This window comes from Scleropages formosus, chromosome 12 (genome assembly GCF_900964775.1).
Source record: "Scleropages formosus chromosome 12, fSclFor1.1, whole genome shotgun sequence".
Lineage (NCBI taxonomy): Eukaryota > Metazoa > Chordata > Actinopteri > Osteoglossiformes > Osteoglossidae > Scleropages > Scleropages formosus.
This window is the reverse complement of record NC_041817.1, coordinates 14,995,640-15,014,762: the sequence shown is the minus strand read 5'-3', so window position 1 is coordinate 15,014,762 and position 19,123 is coordinate 14,995,640. Positions and strand designations below refer to the sequence as shown.

The 19,123-nt window shown below is 41.8% G+C and overlaps 2 protein-coding genes and 1 long non-coding RNA gene across 5 annotated transcripts in view; 2 read left to right on the top strand and 1 right to left on the bottom strand.

Moving 5' to 3' along the window:
• The window catches only part of rasa3 (RAS p21 protein activator 3), a 51,940-nt gene extending 46,182 nt beyond the window's left edge, over positions 1 to 5,758 (top strand). For 2 of the 3 annotated variants that reach the window (XM_018758680.2, XM_018758660.2), the window contains exons 19-24: positions 807 to 925; positions 1,332 to 1,414; positions 2,067 to 2,275; positions 2,459 to 2,562; positions 2,653 to 2,836; positions 3,062 to 5,758. In XM_018758680.2, the coding sequence (XP_018614196.1) occupies positions 807 to 925; positions 1,332 to 1,414; positions 2,067 to 2,275; positions 2,459 to 2,562; positions 2,653 to 2,836; positions 3,062 to 3,137 (775 nt within the window). In that variant the 3' untranslated portion in view covers positions 3,138 to 5,758. The remainder of the gene's footprint in view (positions 1 to 806; positions 926 to 1,331; positions 1,415 to 2,066; positions 2,276 to 2,458; positions 2,563 to 2,652; positions 2,837 to 3,061) is intronic. The other variant, XM_018758670.2, reaches the window with a different exon arrangement.
• A 37-nt stretch (positions 5,759 to 5,795) lies between these two features.
• On the top strand, positions 5,796 to 19,026 carry pros1 (protein S). Its single transcript, XM_018758333.2, has 15 exons — positions 5,796 to 6,391; positions 7,592 to 7,749; positions 8,753 to 8,777; positions 9,354 to 9,437; positions 9,790 to 9,912; positions 10,824 to 10,949; positions 11,872 to 11,997; positions 12,338 to 12,459; positions 12,543 to 12,661; positions 12,997 to 13,183; positions 13,303 to 13,467; positions 15,667 to 15,835; positions 16,487 to 16,623; positions 16,721 to 16,949; positions 18,225 to 19,026. Exons 1-15 carry the CDS (start codon positions 6,016 to 6,018, stop codon positions 18,386 to 18,388), a joined length of 2,310 nt encoding a protein of 769 aa, XP_018613849.2. The 5' UTR covers positions 5,796 to 6,015; the 3' UTR covers positions 18,389 to 19,026.
• Positions 15,672 to 17,905, bottom strand: LOC108938098 (uncharacterized). Its single transcript, XR_001966388.2, has 3 exons — positions 17,110 to 17,905; positions 16,798 to 16,897; positions 15,672 to 15,744 (listed from the first exon to the last, which is right to left on the bottom strand). It is a non-coding gene; the product is annotated as an uncharacterized LOC108938098 (long non-coding RNA).
• Positions 19,027 to 19,123: the final 97 nt, after the last annotated feature.

The following is a 19,123-nucleotide window of genomic DNA, read 5'->3' as shown; positions in this document are numbered from 1 at the left end:
GACTGTGGGAAGAAACCAGAGCACACTCACACAGACAGAGGGAGAACATGCAAACTACACAGGCTGAGTGGGGATCAAACCCACGTCCTTGCGCACCACCCAGGTGCTGTGAGACAGCAGCACTACTTGCTGTGCCACCCGTTCTAGGTAATGCTACTTGTTAGACTGGAAATATTGTACACTTTAGGGCATTCATAATATTTGGCATTATGAGATTTTGATTGCTACACTTTGCATGATTAAACAAAAAGAGAAAATTAATAAACAAGTCCTTTTCTTTTTCGTGCGTGTTCAGAAACAAAACGCCATTTTTCACATTTTTCTGCTTTTAATATTAAATCAAAAAACAAATAAAGGCATTGTAATTCACATTTTGTTTCTCAATTTTGAATAAAAAAACTAATGAACACAACGTACACGGACCTAACAAGTCTGTTCCTCGGTCTGTAGAACTTTTATTTGGCTGCATTTCTCATAAAAAGGCATTTCCCCATATTAACTCCCTTCTGTCCTTTTGGTCGTAATGGAATGAGAAGTTGTAGAGTAATCTCACCTCTGGTTTCAGTTAGAAGGCTCATGGTGTGACCTCCGTAGTTTGTGCCCTAGAGAGCAAATCGCTCCACTGTAGGTATGTGATAGCAGAGCAGTGGCACCAAAAGTAGAAGGTTGATGAAGTCTGAAGGAACTTAACCAAAAGTGTACAGTCCTTCATGCTACATCTTCTTATTAAAATAAGGAATCGTACAAGTATCCAGGTCTCAGAAAACCAGATCGGAGGTAACACTGGCCTCTCTTGTTCTCACCAGATTCATGATCAAAAGGGCACAGGGGAGGAATCGATTTGGAATGAAGAACTTTAAGAAGAGGTGGTTCCGTCTCACCAACCATGAGTTTACCTACCATAAAAGCAAAGGTAACACCAAAGGTTTGTTAGGAATCTTTTTTTTTCAACCTCCTGTTGTCTTCCTTTTCAGCTGTAATTTCAATGTTGGTATATGTTGGTATCGGTGTTGGTACGGGGTTGGTGCATCCCGTTGTTGATTTGTGGCTTATGCAATTTAGTACGGACATAATGCTGTCGTGTTGTCCAAAGCTGATGGTTATGAAAATAAAATAATGTGTGATGTGGACCCGACTTGGTTTTTAGCAGTGGTTGTGGGATAATGTTGGGGTAGTACTGGCATTTGGTTTCTGAAAGAACATACTGTATGTATGGTGAGGGAATGGTTGGTTTAACCTGGCACAGGCTATATGGTGGATCTTCATGGGACGTGTCAGACCCTTATGCTATCAAATGTGAAATCTCTTAACCCTCTGTTGTGCTTTCTCAGGTGAGAATGCACTCTGCAGCATCCCCATTGAGAACATTCTGGCAGTGGAGCGACTGGAAGAGGAGTCCTTCAAGATGAAAAATGTAAGAACCTTCCCAGTGAGCACTGACACAGACCCAGCCCAATGACCTCAACCCAAAATGGCATAGATCCAACACAATGACCCCAACCCATGCTGACACAGACCCAACATAATAACTGTAACCCATGATCATGCAGACATTTACATTTACAATTACATTTATTCATTTAGCAGACACTTTTGTCCAAAGCAACGTAGATCTCAACAAAAGTACAATTTATGCATTACATTAAGAGAAAGAGACATAGCTGCAGACATGTGACTCAAGTAAACCTAGTTTGTTACCTACCACTTGCTGCACCGAGGTTCATCGTTCAGTCAGACCCAGCGCAATGACCTCCACCCTGAAACAGACCCAACACAATACCTCACCCTATAATGGGACAGACCCAACATAATGATCCCGACCTATACTGACACAGACCCAACATAACCCTTGAACCCTTGACCTAGCAGAATGACTTCACACAAATCTGAACTATTGCAACCCAAGCCTCAGCCACTGTGACCTAAAACCTGCACCATAGATGAGTTGGTTCAAAAGTATGTAATTAACATCTTTATATAATTGAATTATTTTTTTTGTATGCTTGGAGTAGGACTTGAAGCAGGGATTCACTTATCTGTTTGTTTTTTTAACTGCATGATACCAGATGTTCCAGGTCATTCAGCCAGAGAGGGCGCTGTACATCCAGGCCAACAACTGCGTGGAGGCACGCGATTGGATTGACATCCTGACCAAAGTCAGCCAGTGCAACCGCAAGCGCTTGAGCACCTACCACCCCTCCGCTTACCTCAACGGCCACTGGCTGTGCTGCAAGCTCTCGTCTGACACGGCCCCCGGGTGCACACCTTGCACGGCGTGAGTCTCCCTCGATGTATTAGGCACCCGCGCAGCACCTTTTTACCTCCAGTGTGTCACGAGAGCAGCCGGCTGGGGAGTGAACTGGAGAAACACACACTTTGCCTTCAGGGAAATATCGCACTAGCTTTTCGTTTGTTGAGTTTGGTGTCTCTTCCATTCACCTGTTTGTTCTTCTGCCAGAGGCCTCCCGGCCAATATCCAGCTTGACGTGGATGGAGACCGTGAGACGGAGCGAATCTTCTCGCTGTTCAGCACCTACATGGCAAAACTGGTCAAAATGCAAGGTAATGATGCACATGTGCCTGGGTGTGTGAGTAACTGACAGTGACTTGTTTGTTCAACAGTCTCACAAACCATTCTTTTAACCCCACCAGAGGCGTGTGGCAGTAAATCTGTGTACGATGGGCCGGAGCAGGAAGAATACTCAAGCTTCATTATAGATGACCCGCAGGAGACCTACAAGACGCTGAAACAGATTGTCAGCGCCGTGCAGACACTGGAGCAGGAGCACGCTCAGTACAAAAGGGATAAGTTCAGGAAGACCAAGTATGGCAGTCAGTAAGTCCCTCAGTCCATGTAGGAGTCTAGAATTAGCTTTTAATCCACCCTGTAAAATAGTGGCGTTAACTGTCAAATCACTTTGACAGTCACGACAGCGTTGATTCAGCAGGTGTTTCATCGTACATGTTATTTGATCAGCTTCTGTCGTGCAAGAGCGTCATGCCGTAAAAAGAAGTAAAAATGTGTTTGATGTTTTTTTTTTTTTTTTTTTTTTTTTTGTAGGGAACATCCAATTGGAGACAAGAACTTCCAGTGCTACATTCGCCAACAGTCGGAGAGCTCCACCTACTCCATCTGAACAGCCGGCCACCTTGGCCACGGTGCTGTGAGCACGGACGCACTGTGCGCGACTAGCCATTGCGCTCGTACTAAGAAGAGGGGCTGTGTGTCAGAACGCAGCCCACCCGCTCGGAAACATGGCATCAAGCTACGGAGGAAAGAAAAATAAAGTGTCAAGCTAACTCCAGTATTTTGTATGAAGTACCAAGCTAAAGGACTGCTTTCTCACCATATGGGGTGACAACAGCTATGCACTTTAATCATCCCTCACCCGCGGATGAAGTAGCTCTGCCTGGCAGCACATTTTTTCATGTTTATTCTGTGAGAATTTTGTTTTTAACATTTTTCAGAATCATCAGTCTTTTTAAAAGTCTTTTGAACATTATTAGTGTTAATACTCCCATTGAATTTCAAGTCTTCAAGTACAACCTGCACCACTCACTCGACTCCCTCACCCCCCGAAGCAGTTTTGTTCACCTGGTGTTTTAGCTACGGATGGGCGTTAATTCTTCGGTATGCATGTCTGCGTGTGTATGTCTACCTTTATATTACAGTAAGAGAGAATTTTCTTATTCAGTGCATTAATGTGTGTTTCTGTTTTAATCAGAGCCTTTTACAAAGTTTAGTTTTTCGGTTTATTTTGCATTTCTGTTGTCTTTTATTTTGGTCCATTTAAAAAAGACCTTATTATGGGTCAGTGTGATCATTGTGTGGCTCAGAAAGCAATAGTAATGGTTAGAAAAGTCGTTGCATTAATTCCTCCTCTGAAATGTTAATTCCAATGGGTCATCAAGGTACAGGGAGCATGGACAACCCTCTGCACTATGGGAAGTTGTTTAAGTGGTAGCTCACTTAGCGGTCACAAGTATTTTAAAATAGAAAAAATTTTACAGCATTGGTTTGTTTTCTATGTCATTGTTTGTAAACTCAAATCAGTGGTGAATTTGTGTGAATTTAAACTGTAAACAATCATGGATACAATTTATCTACAACACAAATTGTCTTTTTATATTTGTGTCATTGTACAGAATCTTAAACTTAAGAAATGTCTTTCTATCTTTGTGTTTCTGTGGAACATTCTTGAACTGTGTGCGGCTGGTTCGGAGAGATATTTATGTTTGCGTTTGGGAGTCAGAAGGGTCTGACCGTGAGAGCATGAGGTTTCTGTGAGTATGAATGTACGCGTGTTTGAAAGGGTGCATGTAGGTATATGTTTGTGAGTGCATGTTGGCAATAGATCAAGTTCATTCTGAAAGATGGCAAAAGCCTTTATTTGGACAGTTTTTCCTGAACTGAGACTAACAGGTGGGAGGAGCCCCAGGTTACAGGAAATGTCACAGCATGGCAGTAATGTTGTAGGTAGAATAATGTGTTGCTACAGCATCTCCATGACATCCCGAGAAGGATGTGCGATACACAGGGAAGTGGCTTAATCCCATCTGATGAGTTTGCTTCAGTTACACATAACATTTTTACAGTGCTGTAGCAACACTGAGATCATGTTGTAAGCTCTGTGTGCCAGATTTTGCAGAAGGTCTATTTTTTGAATGCTTCCAATGCTGTTTTCCTTTTGAGGATTTTGGGATTTTGATTCATTAGCAACTTTCAGTTCAAATTATTGGCAGTAACAACATTACCCTAACAAACTATTTCAGTATATATTTTTCTCACATATTTTACTTATTTCATTTTGGATTGAAACTTTGACACTTGCAGTATAAATTACATGATACGTAATGACCATCGGCATTTAATCCACCTAATAATTGTGAAACTGCTTCTAATGAAAACACAGTTAACATTTAAAGCTTATGCATGCCAAATCCCTGAACTGAGATTCTTGACAACTTCCTCAAAAGAAAAACAGATTGAAAAAGGAAAATGTATTTTTATTAAGAGAGATGACTTATGACAAATGTACAGAAACAAAAATTGTTAATGGAAAGCAAACACTTCTCTTTGGAAAATGAAGGCAATATTAATGGCCCTGTTGTCCCTGTGTTTTTATTCAGCTGGAACCTGAAAATTTTTCATGTTTTCTGGAGCTGCAGACTGAGCCAATTCTGTATGACGTCGCTTTCGGCTTCCTGATGGATTCAGCGTCCAGCTTCAGAGCTGTTTAGAACCACAACCGCTGGTTCAGTTCTTTTTACCAATAAGTCATGGGTGCCCTTTTTCTTACTTTTGGTTTATATTTAACACATTCATCTGCTTTCAAAGAGACTGATGCAATGTATTCTAATGAAAATATTTTGGACTGATCATCAAGACAAAGCAACTTTCCTATTATTTTACATGGTAATAAGTGTGACAGTGACAGCCTTGACTTTGTATCATCATATGAAGCTACTGTATATGAATTAGAGTAACCAAGACATAATGGTTATGCCTAGATAGTTTGAAAAGGACCCCAGTTCACTGAAGAAATACTGATGATGAATGGATGGGAACAGATTTGTTGAACTGGGGGGGAAAAGAAGACATTGACATTGATGAGGAACCATATACGAATTTGACACTTTGGACTGATTTGGAGACTTTTGGTGGACTGTACTGAACAGTAGTTTACGTAGTACTCACATAAAACAACCCTCTGCGATTTCTACTAACATCTTGAGAGAGTTTAATCCATATATATATATATATATATATATATATATATATATATATATATATATATATATAATTATACTGTACGTGGAGCTGAGCTGAACCATTTACTCCTCGAAACCCCCAGACCAAGTTCTGCACACACCGTCCGTGACCCGCAAAGGAACGAGACAAACTCTGAAGCGAGAGAAAAAAACCGTTAGAATACGTTTTAAAGTCACGTTTTACCATTAGTAATTTCACTGAGCACCGCCTGTACTGGAATATACAGTTGAGCCAATGATTCAATGAGAGACAGGAAGAGAAATGGACGATTTAGACCCTTTTTAGAGCCGCGGACACACTCCGACTCCGCCGTTGGACTCCGCTCCCTCTCGGCGGGTGCCCGAGGCCGCGCGCCTGGCGCGCTCCCAGCGCTCCTTTCAGTCCGAGGGGGGTTCTCAGACGTGCGCGACAAAGTCCCGGGCCGGGGGCGAGCGGATCTGCAGTGCTCTAGCGAGGCCTACAGCGCGGACATCGACGCCGTGACGATGTGGGGAAAGAGCCGGGCGCTGAGGGGCACCGCGGGCCGCCGCCGCCTCCTTCTCCTCATCCTCCCTCTCCCTCTCCTCGTGCTGCTGCTGCTGGAGTTGCCGCGCGACGCCTCGTGCCACGGGCAGCACTGTGAGTGACGCGCGGGAACCTGCCGCCTCAATAACTAAAGACATTTTAATACCGCTGTGTTTGTCTTCACTCGTTTTTCTCTCTCCGTGGGTTTGCGTGGGCGCTGCGTGTTTCTCACTGGATTATCTCTCTGTTCGTGTTGCTCGTCTCCGGCTCCGCACGCACTAGAAACACAACATATATATATATCTGGCCGCGGCTAGCTCTTGTTCTAACCGAACACTTCTAAACTAAACTACTGTTCTAGTTTCTGAGGCGGAGGGGGACCTTCTCAAACTTTGAGTCAAGAGTTGAAGCGCTGAACGTTGCTATACAAACACTGTGCAAGTCTTGAAGTTGTAAGGTTTCGTGTTTTCGGGAGGAAAAACGTCTGCTAAATGAATAAATGTAACGATTTGCCGTTTGTTTGCTTTTCCTTTGCATTTTTGTTTTTTTGGGCCAAGTGTGGGCTGTGTTTCGCCGTGTCTTATGTCGCAATCTTTAAACACGCGGGCTCTTAATTCCCGGCAAAAAAAAAACAAAAAAAACGTAGGTCATATGACCGACAGGACCTACGCAGGGTGTGTATGGGTGTTTGCTTGTTCATAAATGTGCATATTTACATGTATTCGTTTAGCAGGCGCTTTCCCCCAAAACTTCGTACAATTCAGAACAACAAAGATGACAACACGTGATGTCACGCATCAATGTGAGGTATATTCTCAAAAGTTGCTGCATATCAAAATGGTAATGATAGTGTGTGCTTGCTTGACGTTTGATGTTTTCAGCCAAGACCAGCCTGGAATGTTGTTCCAGCCATTTCCGAAGAGTGTGTGTGTGTTCTGTAGCAGTGACCCCTCCACTATTCTTTTCTCTCTGGTTTATACATCCATCCAGCTCAGATTTTTAACCCCCTGTAAGTGGGACCCCCGGGTGGGCAAAGGTGGAAGGACGTAGTGCCATGAAGCGATGAGACCTTGAGCCCTAGACACCAGGTTTATTTAACTGTTTTACAGGCTGTAACCAGGGCTTCATCGGAGCTTGTGGGCCATGGCCTTAGCTTCAGCGCTGGAGATATTCGTGTTACTGTATGTTTTGCTTAGTATATCATATAGTCTTGCCTTGGTCTTTCATCTCTGTATGAAGATGCTCTCGCGGCCACGGGCGATTTCAGCGCTGTCTGTGTCGTCAGCCGTGTCTGTGTGAGGCTGTCTGTTCTAGTCCTTCAGCAGAGCACGGCCTTGCAGTTCCTGGCTCGCCGCCGCCGAGCAAATTCGCTCTTGGAGGAGACCAAGAAGGGGAACCTGGAGAGGGAGTGCATCGAGGAGCTCTGCAACAAGGAGGAGGCGCGGGAGATCTTTGAGAACCAGCTTGAGACGGTGAGCTTCACCTCACGGTCCCGTTGTCGGTACGAGTTGTCCATCTCTGGTCGGAGACATTTAACTGAGATATTTGATGAATTTTTTTTTGAATAAATTTGGTTGAGTTTCAGTTCTCTGCCTTGTTTGCACTCTGAATATTGCATTAGATCAAGTGGTTCTTCACTGCTAGGCGACAACAGTAAAAAAAAAATGTTGCCAGTTCTGCAGTGGAAAATGTCCCCGTGCTTTGACGTTCTCTCATTCTAACTCATAGCAAAGTGCTGATTAACACCTCACGACTCGGCATTAGTTTCCCTTTCTTCAACAGTTGTGTTCTAAGAAAGGATTGCCAGCATTTAACTGATAGTTGCAGTAGCAAAAAGTTAATATATTCATATAGTGTATGTATATTTATTCCTCTGAATTTGAAGATTTAAGTCACACGATTTATTCTGTGAGCTGTTGTGGAAAAGCACCTATGAAACCCCTTTCTGTCTCCTAAAATCTGGTCTGATTTGGCTGTTTTTGGTGTAGTAATACAACTCCATTTGTTCTACACTTCAGTAATTGTGCTCAGCTAGTACACTAATAGTGCTCTTTGTCATATTATACTACTGTATAATTCTGACATTGTAAATGAACTTCGACAAAGACCTCAGCCAAAGAAGTAATAATATCACTCATTGTATCACTCGTGTGTGGGGCAAAAATCAAAATTATACAAAACTTTTTTTTTTTTTTTTTTTTTTCCTGTGTATATCCTGTCATTTTAAATGAATAATTGTGTATTATGGCAATGTCTGTAGTGTAAAATACAGAAAATAGGGACAGGACAAGCACTATTCAAGTATTTGGATGGGTTTATGGGAATTGCTCATTCCTCTTGAAGATGGTGTGAGTTTCCATTTTTCTCACTGCAGACATTCCAGGGCAGCACTGGGGGAATAAAATTCATTAGTCACATGTATTCAGACTTATTCTGGAAGCTTTACTTGTTTCATACTTTCTGTTTGCTTTACAGGAATACTTCTATCCCAAGTATGTTGGTAAGTTTTTATTTTTTCTCTTCCCCCCTCTCCCATTAAATACCTATTTGCATTTGAAAGGAGCTGATCAGCAAATACAGTCATAGCAATGCTTACTTAAGGAAAGCAATTTAGAAGAAGTAAAATGCTGAAGTACAAAAAGCAGGGTACCTTGTAGGATATACCCAAAAGCACTGAGTAATGAGGCCACCATTGGTCTCTTTTAGGGACACAGTGTTGCTAACACCACGAACATGGATGAGTGCCTGATGATTTGGAGCTCAGAGCTGAAGATTTTACTGTGTATACTAGATCTGACAAGCTCAGTCTTTACATTTTCAAAAGCAGCAGCTCATATCTTCAGTCTTAAAGAGATTCTGCGATTCTGTTTTCCATGAACTGGTTTTCAGAGCGCAGCATCTTAAGTTTTACAAGAATATCATACAGCTAAAGCCCCAAGACGTCCTACAAAACTTTAAACCTTACTGTTCAGCTTATAAGGAAGTCCATTAGTCCTGTAACGTCTTGCATACTATCAAGCAACCTTACTGCCATTACATGGATGACTCAACAAATTGGTCCATGTCTATGTTTCAGTTTGTCTAGGATCGCACCGTGTTGGAATCAGCAGCGCCCCTTCTGGGCCTGATGCACCCTCTGACTTACGCACCTGTGTGAAAGGTGGGGTTTTTAGGTTTACCTTCCATCAGGGGATCCTATGCTTTGCACTATGAGGTGCCAGCTTTTATTGTGTGTTTTCTGTGTCTATGAAATGTGAATTCATTTTGGCTTGTTTTTATGGCTATGTATGAATGTCTTATGCATAACTGTAAACTGAGAGAGGTGTGTGTATAGTTACACATTTTACTTTGCACATTGAGGATTCCGTATGTTTTGTGTTTGGTTTTGTAAAGGTACATGTCATTTTTTCAAATTTGTATATAATGTATGTCTTTATGTGAATCCTGCTTTGGTGTTTCTGTTCACATTTCACTTTCTGCATGTTTATGTGTTAGTTGTGTGTCACCTACAGAGATCAGTGACCAGTGCATTCCTCTGCCATGCTATAAGGAGGGATATGAGCGTTGCATTGATGGACAGGCCTCCTTCACCTGTGTGTGCAAACCTGGCTGGAGGGGTCCACGCTGTGAGGAAGGTGGGTACGGGTCAGTGCACAAAAGAGGGGTGGGTTTAAAGTATATAGAGAAAAGTGGGTACTCTGACTTCTCAACTTACAAACGCAATACACTGTTGCAATAAATACTCGCATCCAGCTGAACAGGCACAAGCTGGCGGTTTATGGATGAGTGACCCATTGTGAGTAGTGTATCTAGCAGTGTAAGTCACCTTGGTAAGTAAGGTGTGTAGGCTGGTAACACTACATAGTATCCATTGGAAGTCGCTTTGGAGAAAAGCGTCTGCTAAATAAATAAATGTGCTTAGACCTCAAACAGTGTTCATATCTATTTTTTGTTCAGTTCTTCAATGTCACTTTTACCCCCAAGTAACAGTCAATAAAAACTTAGTAATCTGTCCATTTCTATAATTATATAAGGTCAGGTACAGTTAAAAAAAAAAAAAACTTGGATACATATGTAAGACTTATGGTTTAATTTTGAGCTATATTAAAATTAAAGCTAAATTACTGAAAAGAAAAATGCATTGCACAAACACCTATTCAGTGCCTATTGTTGACCAGTTGTTCCCATAAGTATGTGTAATGTTCATCTTCTCTCTACTTTCTTGTTAATGCACTGTTGCAATAAATACTCGAATCCAGTTGAACAGGAACAAGCTGGCAATCTCACCCTTTGTGTGCACTCTACTATCTTGTGTTGCCTTGGTGGGTAAATAGGTCACATTTACTACTAATGCATTTTAGAAAACCTGATAAATGAAGAAAATGCAACTAAAATTAACTGCAAGGTGTCCGTATACAGTATTTGAAAATGATGATTTGTAACTTGAAGGGCGATTGTAGTGTGTCTGTAGCTTGTTCAAGGGGGGTAGGTGTTGGGTTCTTGTTAACAGGAGGGAGATGGTTTAACACATGATGTGTTGATACAGATATAGATGAGTGCACAGATCTAGAAACACCAGCAGGCTGCAACCAGAAGTGCTACAATCTCCCTGGAAGTTTTCGCTGCGCATGTGAGGATGGATACTTTTCTAGAGACAAGATCTACTGCACAGGTGAGACCAGTGACTGCCAAGTGAAAATGGGTCCTGTACAGAGGTGGGCTCTTCCACCATACAGGAGAGAGGTTTTGAGCAGATACTGAAGAAATGATATGTGGCAAGCACCCGGGAAACAATGTCACACAGATTTATGCTGCACACTCTGAGCCAGCTGTTTTGGTTTGTCTCGGAGAACTAAGCCAAACGTGCTAGAGTCCAAATGGCTGTTTCAGGAATGCTGAGATCTTCCTTTGAGACTGAGAAAGTTTCCACTACAGCAGTATAGTTCAGCAGCAGTGCCAAACAATGTGTGGGAAGTTGATCTATCTCCTCTCCCATCTCAGTGCATATAAACAGAGTCCAGTTATTTTTACCATTGGTTGTGTGTGTATTTGTGTATACAGCATGTTTTGCTAGCCATATCGGGACCTTTTTGAGAAACCAAAGGACAGTAAACCCTAAAAAGAGGCCAGGTAGGGAAGTCATGGTGAATTACATTGTTTAGTAAAACACTGAAACGGGTAAAAAAAAATTTTTTTTTTTTTTTTTTTTTTTTTGGGAGTTTTGGCAAGATGTTTTAAGGAGTAATTTTTTTTTTTTTTTTTTTTTTTTTTTTTTTTTTTGTAAAGTGTTAGTATGAGGGAGGGTGTGGTGGGGCAGTGAGTTTGGCTGGGTCCTGCTCTCGGGTGAGTCTGGGATTTGAGTCCTACTTGGGGTGCCTTGCTGTGGACTGGCGTCCTGTCCAGAGTGTGTCCCCACCCCCTCCAGCCTTGCACCCTGTGTTGCCGGGTTAGGCTCCGGTTTTCCCAGACTCCATTTGGGGCAAGCGGTTTCGGACATTGTGTGTGTGTCTATGTGTAGTGTGAATGTGAAGCCCCCAGAGCGATGTTCAAAGAAACATCTGTGTGTATAACTCTCATATATGCCTCTCCCACAGACATTAATGAATGTATGCTGTACCCCAGTGTATGCAAGATGGCGACCTGTATTAACACCCCAGGCATGTATGAGTGTCGCTGTCCCCAGGGCTACAGTTATAACTTCACTACACGCTCTTGCCAAGGTGAGACACCGCTGTAACCCACCCAGTTCTCAGTCCACAGGCTCTTGCAGCATGCTGGGGTCCTGCCTTGTGTGATAAATCGAGCTCGTCGCACCCATTCTCTGAATCACAAATCCCTTTCAAACTAAAGGGAGGTCGCAACAATGTTAATGGCAGTTGACAGTGTTGATCTTTTAAGGAATAATGTACCGTAATGGATTCATATTTATTTTAAACTGATGCAATGGTATAGTTGTTATTTGGCTCATCTAAAGGAGTCTCACAGATTTCTAGTACTACATAAATTTGCTGTAAAGTATGAGGAAGAGTGCTTGTGTGACATTTGCCTTTCTCTGCACAGATGTGGATGAGTGTGGGCTGGGGATATGTGAGGGAACGTGTGTGAACACTATTGGGAGTTTTTCTTGCCACTGTGATGGAAGGAAGAGGCTGATGCTGGCAGAAGATAGCAGGTTTTGTCAGGTACCCTGAAGCTCACGGAGAATTCAGTAGTGGCTGCTTGACTGTGAAAACGAATGTGGCCTTAAGAAATGTTTCATGTCCAGGACATTCCCGTTTGTGTTGAACTGAATGACTTCAAGGATGCGGAGATGCTGTATCTGGGGGAGCAGTTCGCTGGCTTACCCGTCATCTTTTTGCGGTTCCGCTTGCCCGAGAACACCAAGTGAGGTCCCTGCATTACACAGTGTGTCTGTAAACTGACTTATAGCAAATAGACAGTGTACACAAAACATTAATACAAGAAGGAGAAATGAAGCTTAAGATTTTCATAAGATTCTTTTCAAATATATCTAAGCATTCGACTGGTTGTAAGATCAGAGGAGGAATTCCTGCTATCTCAGTAAATTATAGGATCTGTATTAACCACATTCGTTTGCCTGTTAGAGTACATTGTGATTTCAATACTGGATCCAGCCATTACTTGAAAGTTGACAATGATTAAAATGCCTTATTGTGTGAATAGTCACGTGAACCCATTTATGTCATCTTTGATGGTAGATTTGCAGCTGAGTTTGACTTCCGCACGTTCGACCCAGAAGGTGTGATTCTGTATGCTGAGTCGTCTCGGGACTCCTGGTTCATGCTGGGCTTGCGCGATGGCAAGATTGAAGTTCAGTTCAAGAACCAGTACTCCTTCAAAGTCACCAGTGGGGGGAAAGTGATCAACGACGGGGAGTGGCATGTGGTAAGAATCCATTACCTTGGTGATGAATTATGAAATCCTTACTCTTAAGTGTGGTGTAATTCCCTGTTCTCCAGTCAGCTGTGACTTTGCATGATAACCATGATGGTTGTCTCCTGAAGATCTCAGTGGATGAACTGGAACACAGCATCAGTGTGAAGATCAGTAAGGAAGCAGTGATGAGCATTAACAGCCCAGACAACCTTTTTACTTCAGTCAGCGGTATGCTGGAGACGAAAGTTTACATTGCTGGGCTGCCCAACCGCACAGAGAGCATCCTCAAACCGGTAAACCTGCAATTGCACATCATCCACTGCCTAACCGCTGTTATATTCCCATCAAACAGGTTAATGTTTAGAATTTTTCTAGATATAGTCAAGCCCAACCTGTACTTTCACACACATTTTTCCATGTACATACAGGCTGGTTAGAGGTTAGAGCTGCTACCTTTGGAGCCAAAGTTTGCAGGTTAAAATCCCACCTCCAGCTATAGTACCCTTGAGCAAGGTACTTACCCTGAATTGCTCCAGTAAAATTACCCAGCTGTATAACTGTGTAAATAATTGTAAGTTGCTTCAGTGAAAAGCATCAGCTAAATGATTTAATGTAATGTCAAGAGATGCATAGAAATACATTTACAAATTTCCACACACAAAATCCAGAGTTTTTGCAGACTGCAGTCACCCATTCTGAAATTATCTGAAGTAATATTTGGGAAAGATCACATTGTAGTTAGAGGTGGTTATTTTGAAATGACCACTAGAGGGTTCTGTTCCACCTATGAGGACAATACCAGTGACTGCTGAGCTCAACAGTCACTCGTTGCAGTCTTGCAGAGTAACTGTCACCTCTGCCCATGTGCAATTAACAGGGTAATTTTAACGGTTGCATCTTCTGTATGACTTGTATTCCACTGAAAAGAATAAGACTGTAAATGCAAGGTCCCCAAACTGGATCGATTCAGTTTTATTCAGCTCTGAAAAAATGTCAGTTCCATCAAAAGTGATCAACATCTAAAATGCAAAACGCACAGACTTTCCTCAAAGAATCCTCCTTTTATGACGGTTCAGACTTACAAGCAAACGTAATATGTACCCTAAAATTCGTATTACAAGCTATCACCTTGCACATATAAAAATCACCTTACAAGAACAGAAATTTCCTTTCAAAGTATGGGCCTTGGTGATGTCGGGCATTGCCGATGGAGAATAGAGCCCCCACCACTAGGGGTGGGGATTCTCCTCACCAGTGCAGTTATTGTGTAGCTGTGTGCCCTCTTGCAAACATGTCTCAGACATCTTGTGACTATTTGCATCATAATTAAATGAGCTCTAAAGTAAAGTGTTTTAAAGAAAAGGTGCTAAGACAAAGGGGGGGGGGAAAAAAAAGCAAGTCAAGTGCCTGTGGGTAACAACTCAAGACTCTGTTTCTCTCAGCACATTGTGACCATAACCTGACCCTGCAGATAGTTCCTTAGAACTTGTGCAGATAACATGACTTGGTGTCATGCCTGAGCCTTTGCCGGAAAACTCCTAGAGCTGCTCCACACAGGCATTTGGCACTGTCAGACAAATGCTAATATTAATTTAAAAAGCTCTATATGTAGCTACTAGTGTAACATATGCTTGTTTACACGGTGGTATGAGACAAATTGACCATACTTAAGAATCACGTGCCTGCATCGAGATCTCTCCTGTTGGTGAAATGCACTTTTTGTATTGTTCTTTGAGCATTGCTTTGGAGAAAAGTGTCTTCTAAATGAATAAATGTAATACCATCAGGCCCTATGGCCCTTCCCTGGTGGAGTCCCCTCTGCTCTTTTCTTATCTAGGCAGCAATGCAAGACAATTTAGGATGGCCAGGTGGTTGGATGACGGGGAGTAATGGTGACAGAAGAAAAAGCACAAAGTGCTGGGATATGATTCAGTAAAGAATATAATGGGGGTGGTGGCTGCTGTTGAAAGGGCAGGTGTGGAGAGATGTGTTTTTCCATGGATAGGAGGGAGGGTGGCCAAGGACAGCAGAAGGGTTTGATATGCAGAAGTGTGAATTTGGGGGAAAAGGAGGGGGGGGGTCTGGTAGCATAAAATGATCTGTGATGCAAGTTGGTAGGCTAGAGAGGTGGTGAGCAGATAACCCTTTGTGGAATCTTTGGAAAACCTGTTTCAGCTCACTGGGCTTGTTCCTGTCAACTTCTTTACTTAACACTGAATCTAACAAAGCAATTTACACCAAGTGTACAACATCACTGGCCCTTTTTGGATACATTTGCTCAATGAGAAGTTGATGATAACCAGTCAGTTCAGTCACATCTCATTTGAACTGTAGCAACAGTTTCTTCAGATGTTCTCCAACCATAGCCCAAGAGCAGACTCTCAGCAAAGTCCTGCGTTTCACAAGTAGTCCTCGGATCTGTTGGGACAGATGACTGGAACTTCACTGTGCTCATAGTATAGGTATATTTATGACTCAGGGTGCTCTTCCAGATTAATCCCAGGCTAGATGGCTGTATCCGTGGCTGGAACCTGATGAACCAGGGGGCGTCAGGAGTGAAAGAGGTCATCCTGGAAAAGAAGAGCAAGCATTGCTTTGTTCGAGTGGAGCGCGGTTCCTATTTTGCTGGATTTGGACTTGCTCAGTTTGACATAAACTATCGTAAGTATAGAAAACCTGTGCAGTTTAATATGACATATACAGTGTTGCTTGAAAGTATGTTAGGATAGTCATTCTTGTATAAAATCTTACAAAAAAATGAAATCTTTAAGTTACAAAATTAATACATGTTTTAGAAACCTGATTCAGCTTGGTTCAACTAATGCAACTTGGGGTTCACATATTTTTGCACCTGCACTACTTCAGTTTTTCCTACTACACATGATTTCCTCTAAAGCAATATATGGAATTTGTAAATACACACATTATGTCAGATGAGAGAGACTGCTTCTCATTAATGATTTTGTGGTGAAAAATAAGGAACACAAAGGTTCATATACTTTCACGCAGCACAGTATATAATGCGATGAGTTCTGGCAATGGGCCAGCTGTATACAGACTACAATGAAACAACAGATCAGTGCTGAAACTCTTTACAATGTACTAGGTGTTTTCATTTTTTATTTCAGCTTAATTGTATATTGGCTAAGTTTTATAGCATAGCTGTGTAGTGGCAGGAATAGACAATCTTTGTTTTTGTTGTTCATCTGACAGGAACCCTTACCATCAATAATGTTGCAAAAAAAAAAAAAACTGAATGAGACTCAACTGTGTGTTTTGTGTTAGTGTTACCATATTTCTGTTTGTGTTCAGGTGAAGCAGAATCCTGGAAGATTGATGTTAGGATTAAAATTCGACCATCCTCAAGTACAGGAGTCGTCTTTGCCCTTGTCAGCAACAACACTGTCCCTCTGTCTGTGTCCATAGTAACCCGAGGGTCAGATGAGGCAGTACGCTTTTCTTTTCAGCCTACAATAACTATCTCTACTTTCTATTGATCTCGATACACATTTCAAATTTTAATGTGATCTCTCCTGTTTGTCAAAGGACCTGCAAGTGTTTGTGGGGAGAGTTCCAGTGGCAACATTGCAGTCTATGTTGCTGTGCTATCCAGGGTATCTTACCATGGATCTCTTGGTGTCTGATGCCAGCCTTCAGATTTCAGCTAATTCCTCCAGTGTCTCTTACGCTCAGAGTGATGTTCTTCGAAAGAGCCTCTCTGCCCTAAATATTACAATGCAGGGACCCATTACTACCTACATTGGGGGTGTACCAGGTATGAAACTCATCTTAACTCACCCTTCCCCATTCATTAATTCATTCACTCGCTCAAGTTCTCTCTTTCCACACACTGACACAGAACTGTCTGGTTTGCCATTTTACTTCCCCCCCCCCCCCCCCCTTGTCACATGGCTTTTTTTTTTTTCTTCACCCACCTGTTTTATCTTGAAGGGCTTGCTTTGCTCCAGTGTGCCCTGGAAGGACTCTTTCTGCTGGTCAATATTCATATTAACTATGGCTTTAGTGAGTTGCCCAAGTGATATTTTGTGTAGTATTGCTAAAGGAAGCTTACAAAGATCAAGAATGGCAACATAATAAAGAGCATGTAATAATGACAGTCGGAAAATTAGGACATCTGGCTGCTTCGACTTATTATAGGCAGCTTTGTGTCCTTGTGGGTTTGTTGAACCAAGACAAACTGGAAAGCTTCTGTGGCTAAGTTTGCTGCAGATAAGGTCATTTCTGGGATACAAAGTGGGAGTACATTAATAGATTGCTAAAGAATGTGTTTATCCTTCAGTGTAATGTTTGAGAAACATGAGTGGTAGATTTCAGGAATGTTCTCCAGTAGGCAAATAAACATTATTGGAGATTGAGCAATGCAAGAAGGAATTTGCAGAGGAACATGTTTCAAGTGCTTCAGTATCAGATGTTGGTAAGCCACTGTATATTAATGGAGCAGCATATATTAGAACTGGATCAGAATTTCTCTCCACTACAGGAGAAATTATTGCAGATCATTTGTATAATGAATGCAAAATAAAACATTAAAGCAAAACAGCTCAGTCAGTTCCACATAAAGACACTTTATACTAAAATTACTTACAAAAATGTGGAGTATTAATCTTTTTTTCTGATATTCACATCATTTTGAACCTTAAGTTAGTTGTATTAAGTCACGGTAAGAGTGCATGTAATGTTCTTATGATCTAGCACAGTGTGTGTGGAATTTGCATGTTTGCCTCAGATTCACATGGATTTCTTCCCACAATCTAAAAACGTGCATTACAGGTGAATTAGTGAATCTAAACTGCACACACTGTGCGCGTGTGCGCTACATTGTTCAGTTCTACATATGGGTAGATACGGGTAAGTAATGTACAAACAGTTACTGTTGAAACTGCATTTAAATATGGGTGTGTTTGCATTTCTATGTAGATGGTGTTCTCTGATGTGCCATTTTTTTTGTTTTGCACTGTAAAATTTTTTTGAGGAGCATTTGCAGTAATGTCCCTTCTTCGGCTTTGTGTCCGTTTCCCGTCACGACCAGACCTTCCCGTCACGGCAACACCGGTGACTGCTTTCTTCCACGGCTGTATGGAGATCATCATCGATGGGCAGCAGCTGGACTTTGATGAGGCTGTGAACAAACACAACAGCATCAAATCTCACTCGTGCCCCCAGGTGTCAAATACTGATGAAGACCTCGAGTGAAAATGGGGCCTGCAGTGTGGCCTGTGTCCAGATTCCTGTGTCTGCCTTCTGCGATGTCTAAAATATTCATTAAACTTTTGACATTTTATTTAGAGCATAAGTTCTTAGTTTTCATTCTGTAGGAATTTTTTTTCATATGAAATGTGGAGATTTCATTGAGAAAGACATCGGAAGTCCATTGCAGTACATAAATATTTTTAGCTAGTGATGTTCGCTTGGTACTTTTAAATTCTGTTTTTGGATAAATTGTAGCTTACAGATTCATGGATCTGTTATTTACCTTTGTTTATGGAAACATTAGTCCTGAGAACAGCATGTATATTTGCTGCTGCCCCCGAAGATCTTTAATATATATAAAACAGTAATTTTAATGTTGGTTCATGTGCAGTGATGGTAAAAACATTGTGTGTATTTGATTAATTTTATTAAAAATGAGTGAAATATTTTGTTCAAAGTTTGCTTTGTGCTAAAAATTAATATCCCTTAAAGTTTCGTGCTACTTTGGCTAAGTTATGATGGAGCGGAGCAGCCAGCCAACCATTCAGACGAACAGGTCATAGTGACTGCATTCTCACATGAGCAGAATTTGAACAAGAAAAACACAACAACTTGTCATAGGGCTCCTAATCGGACTGCTAGGGATGGGGGCGGAACAACGTCGAGAACGTTCGCACGCCACCTTTCGGGCTTTTTCGGCTTCCCTTAGTATTTCTCTCCGTGTTTCCAAGAGCGCTT

Coding starts and splice junctions, on each gene's coding strand:
- pros1 (XM_018758333.2), top strand. CDS start 6,016: ATGAGAGACAGGAAGAGAAATGGACGATTTAGACCCTTTTTAGAGCCG. Junction 8,778..9,353: donor CTTCTATCCCAAGTATGTTG/GTAAGTTTTTAT, acceptor TCTATGTTTCAG/TTTGTCTAGGATCGCACCGT. Junction 10,950..11,871: donor AGACAAGATCTACTGCACAG/GTGAGACCAGTG, acceptor CCTCTCCCACAG/ACATTAATGAATGTATGCTG.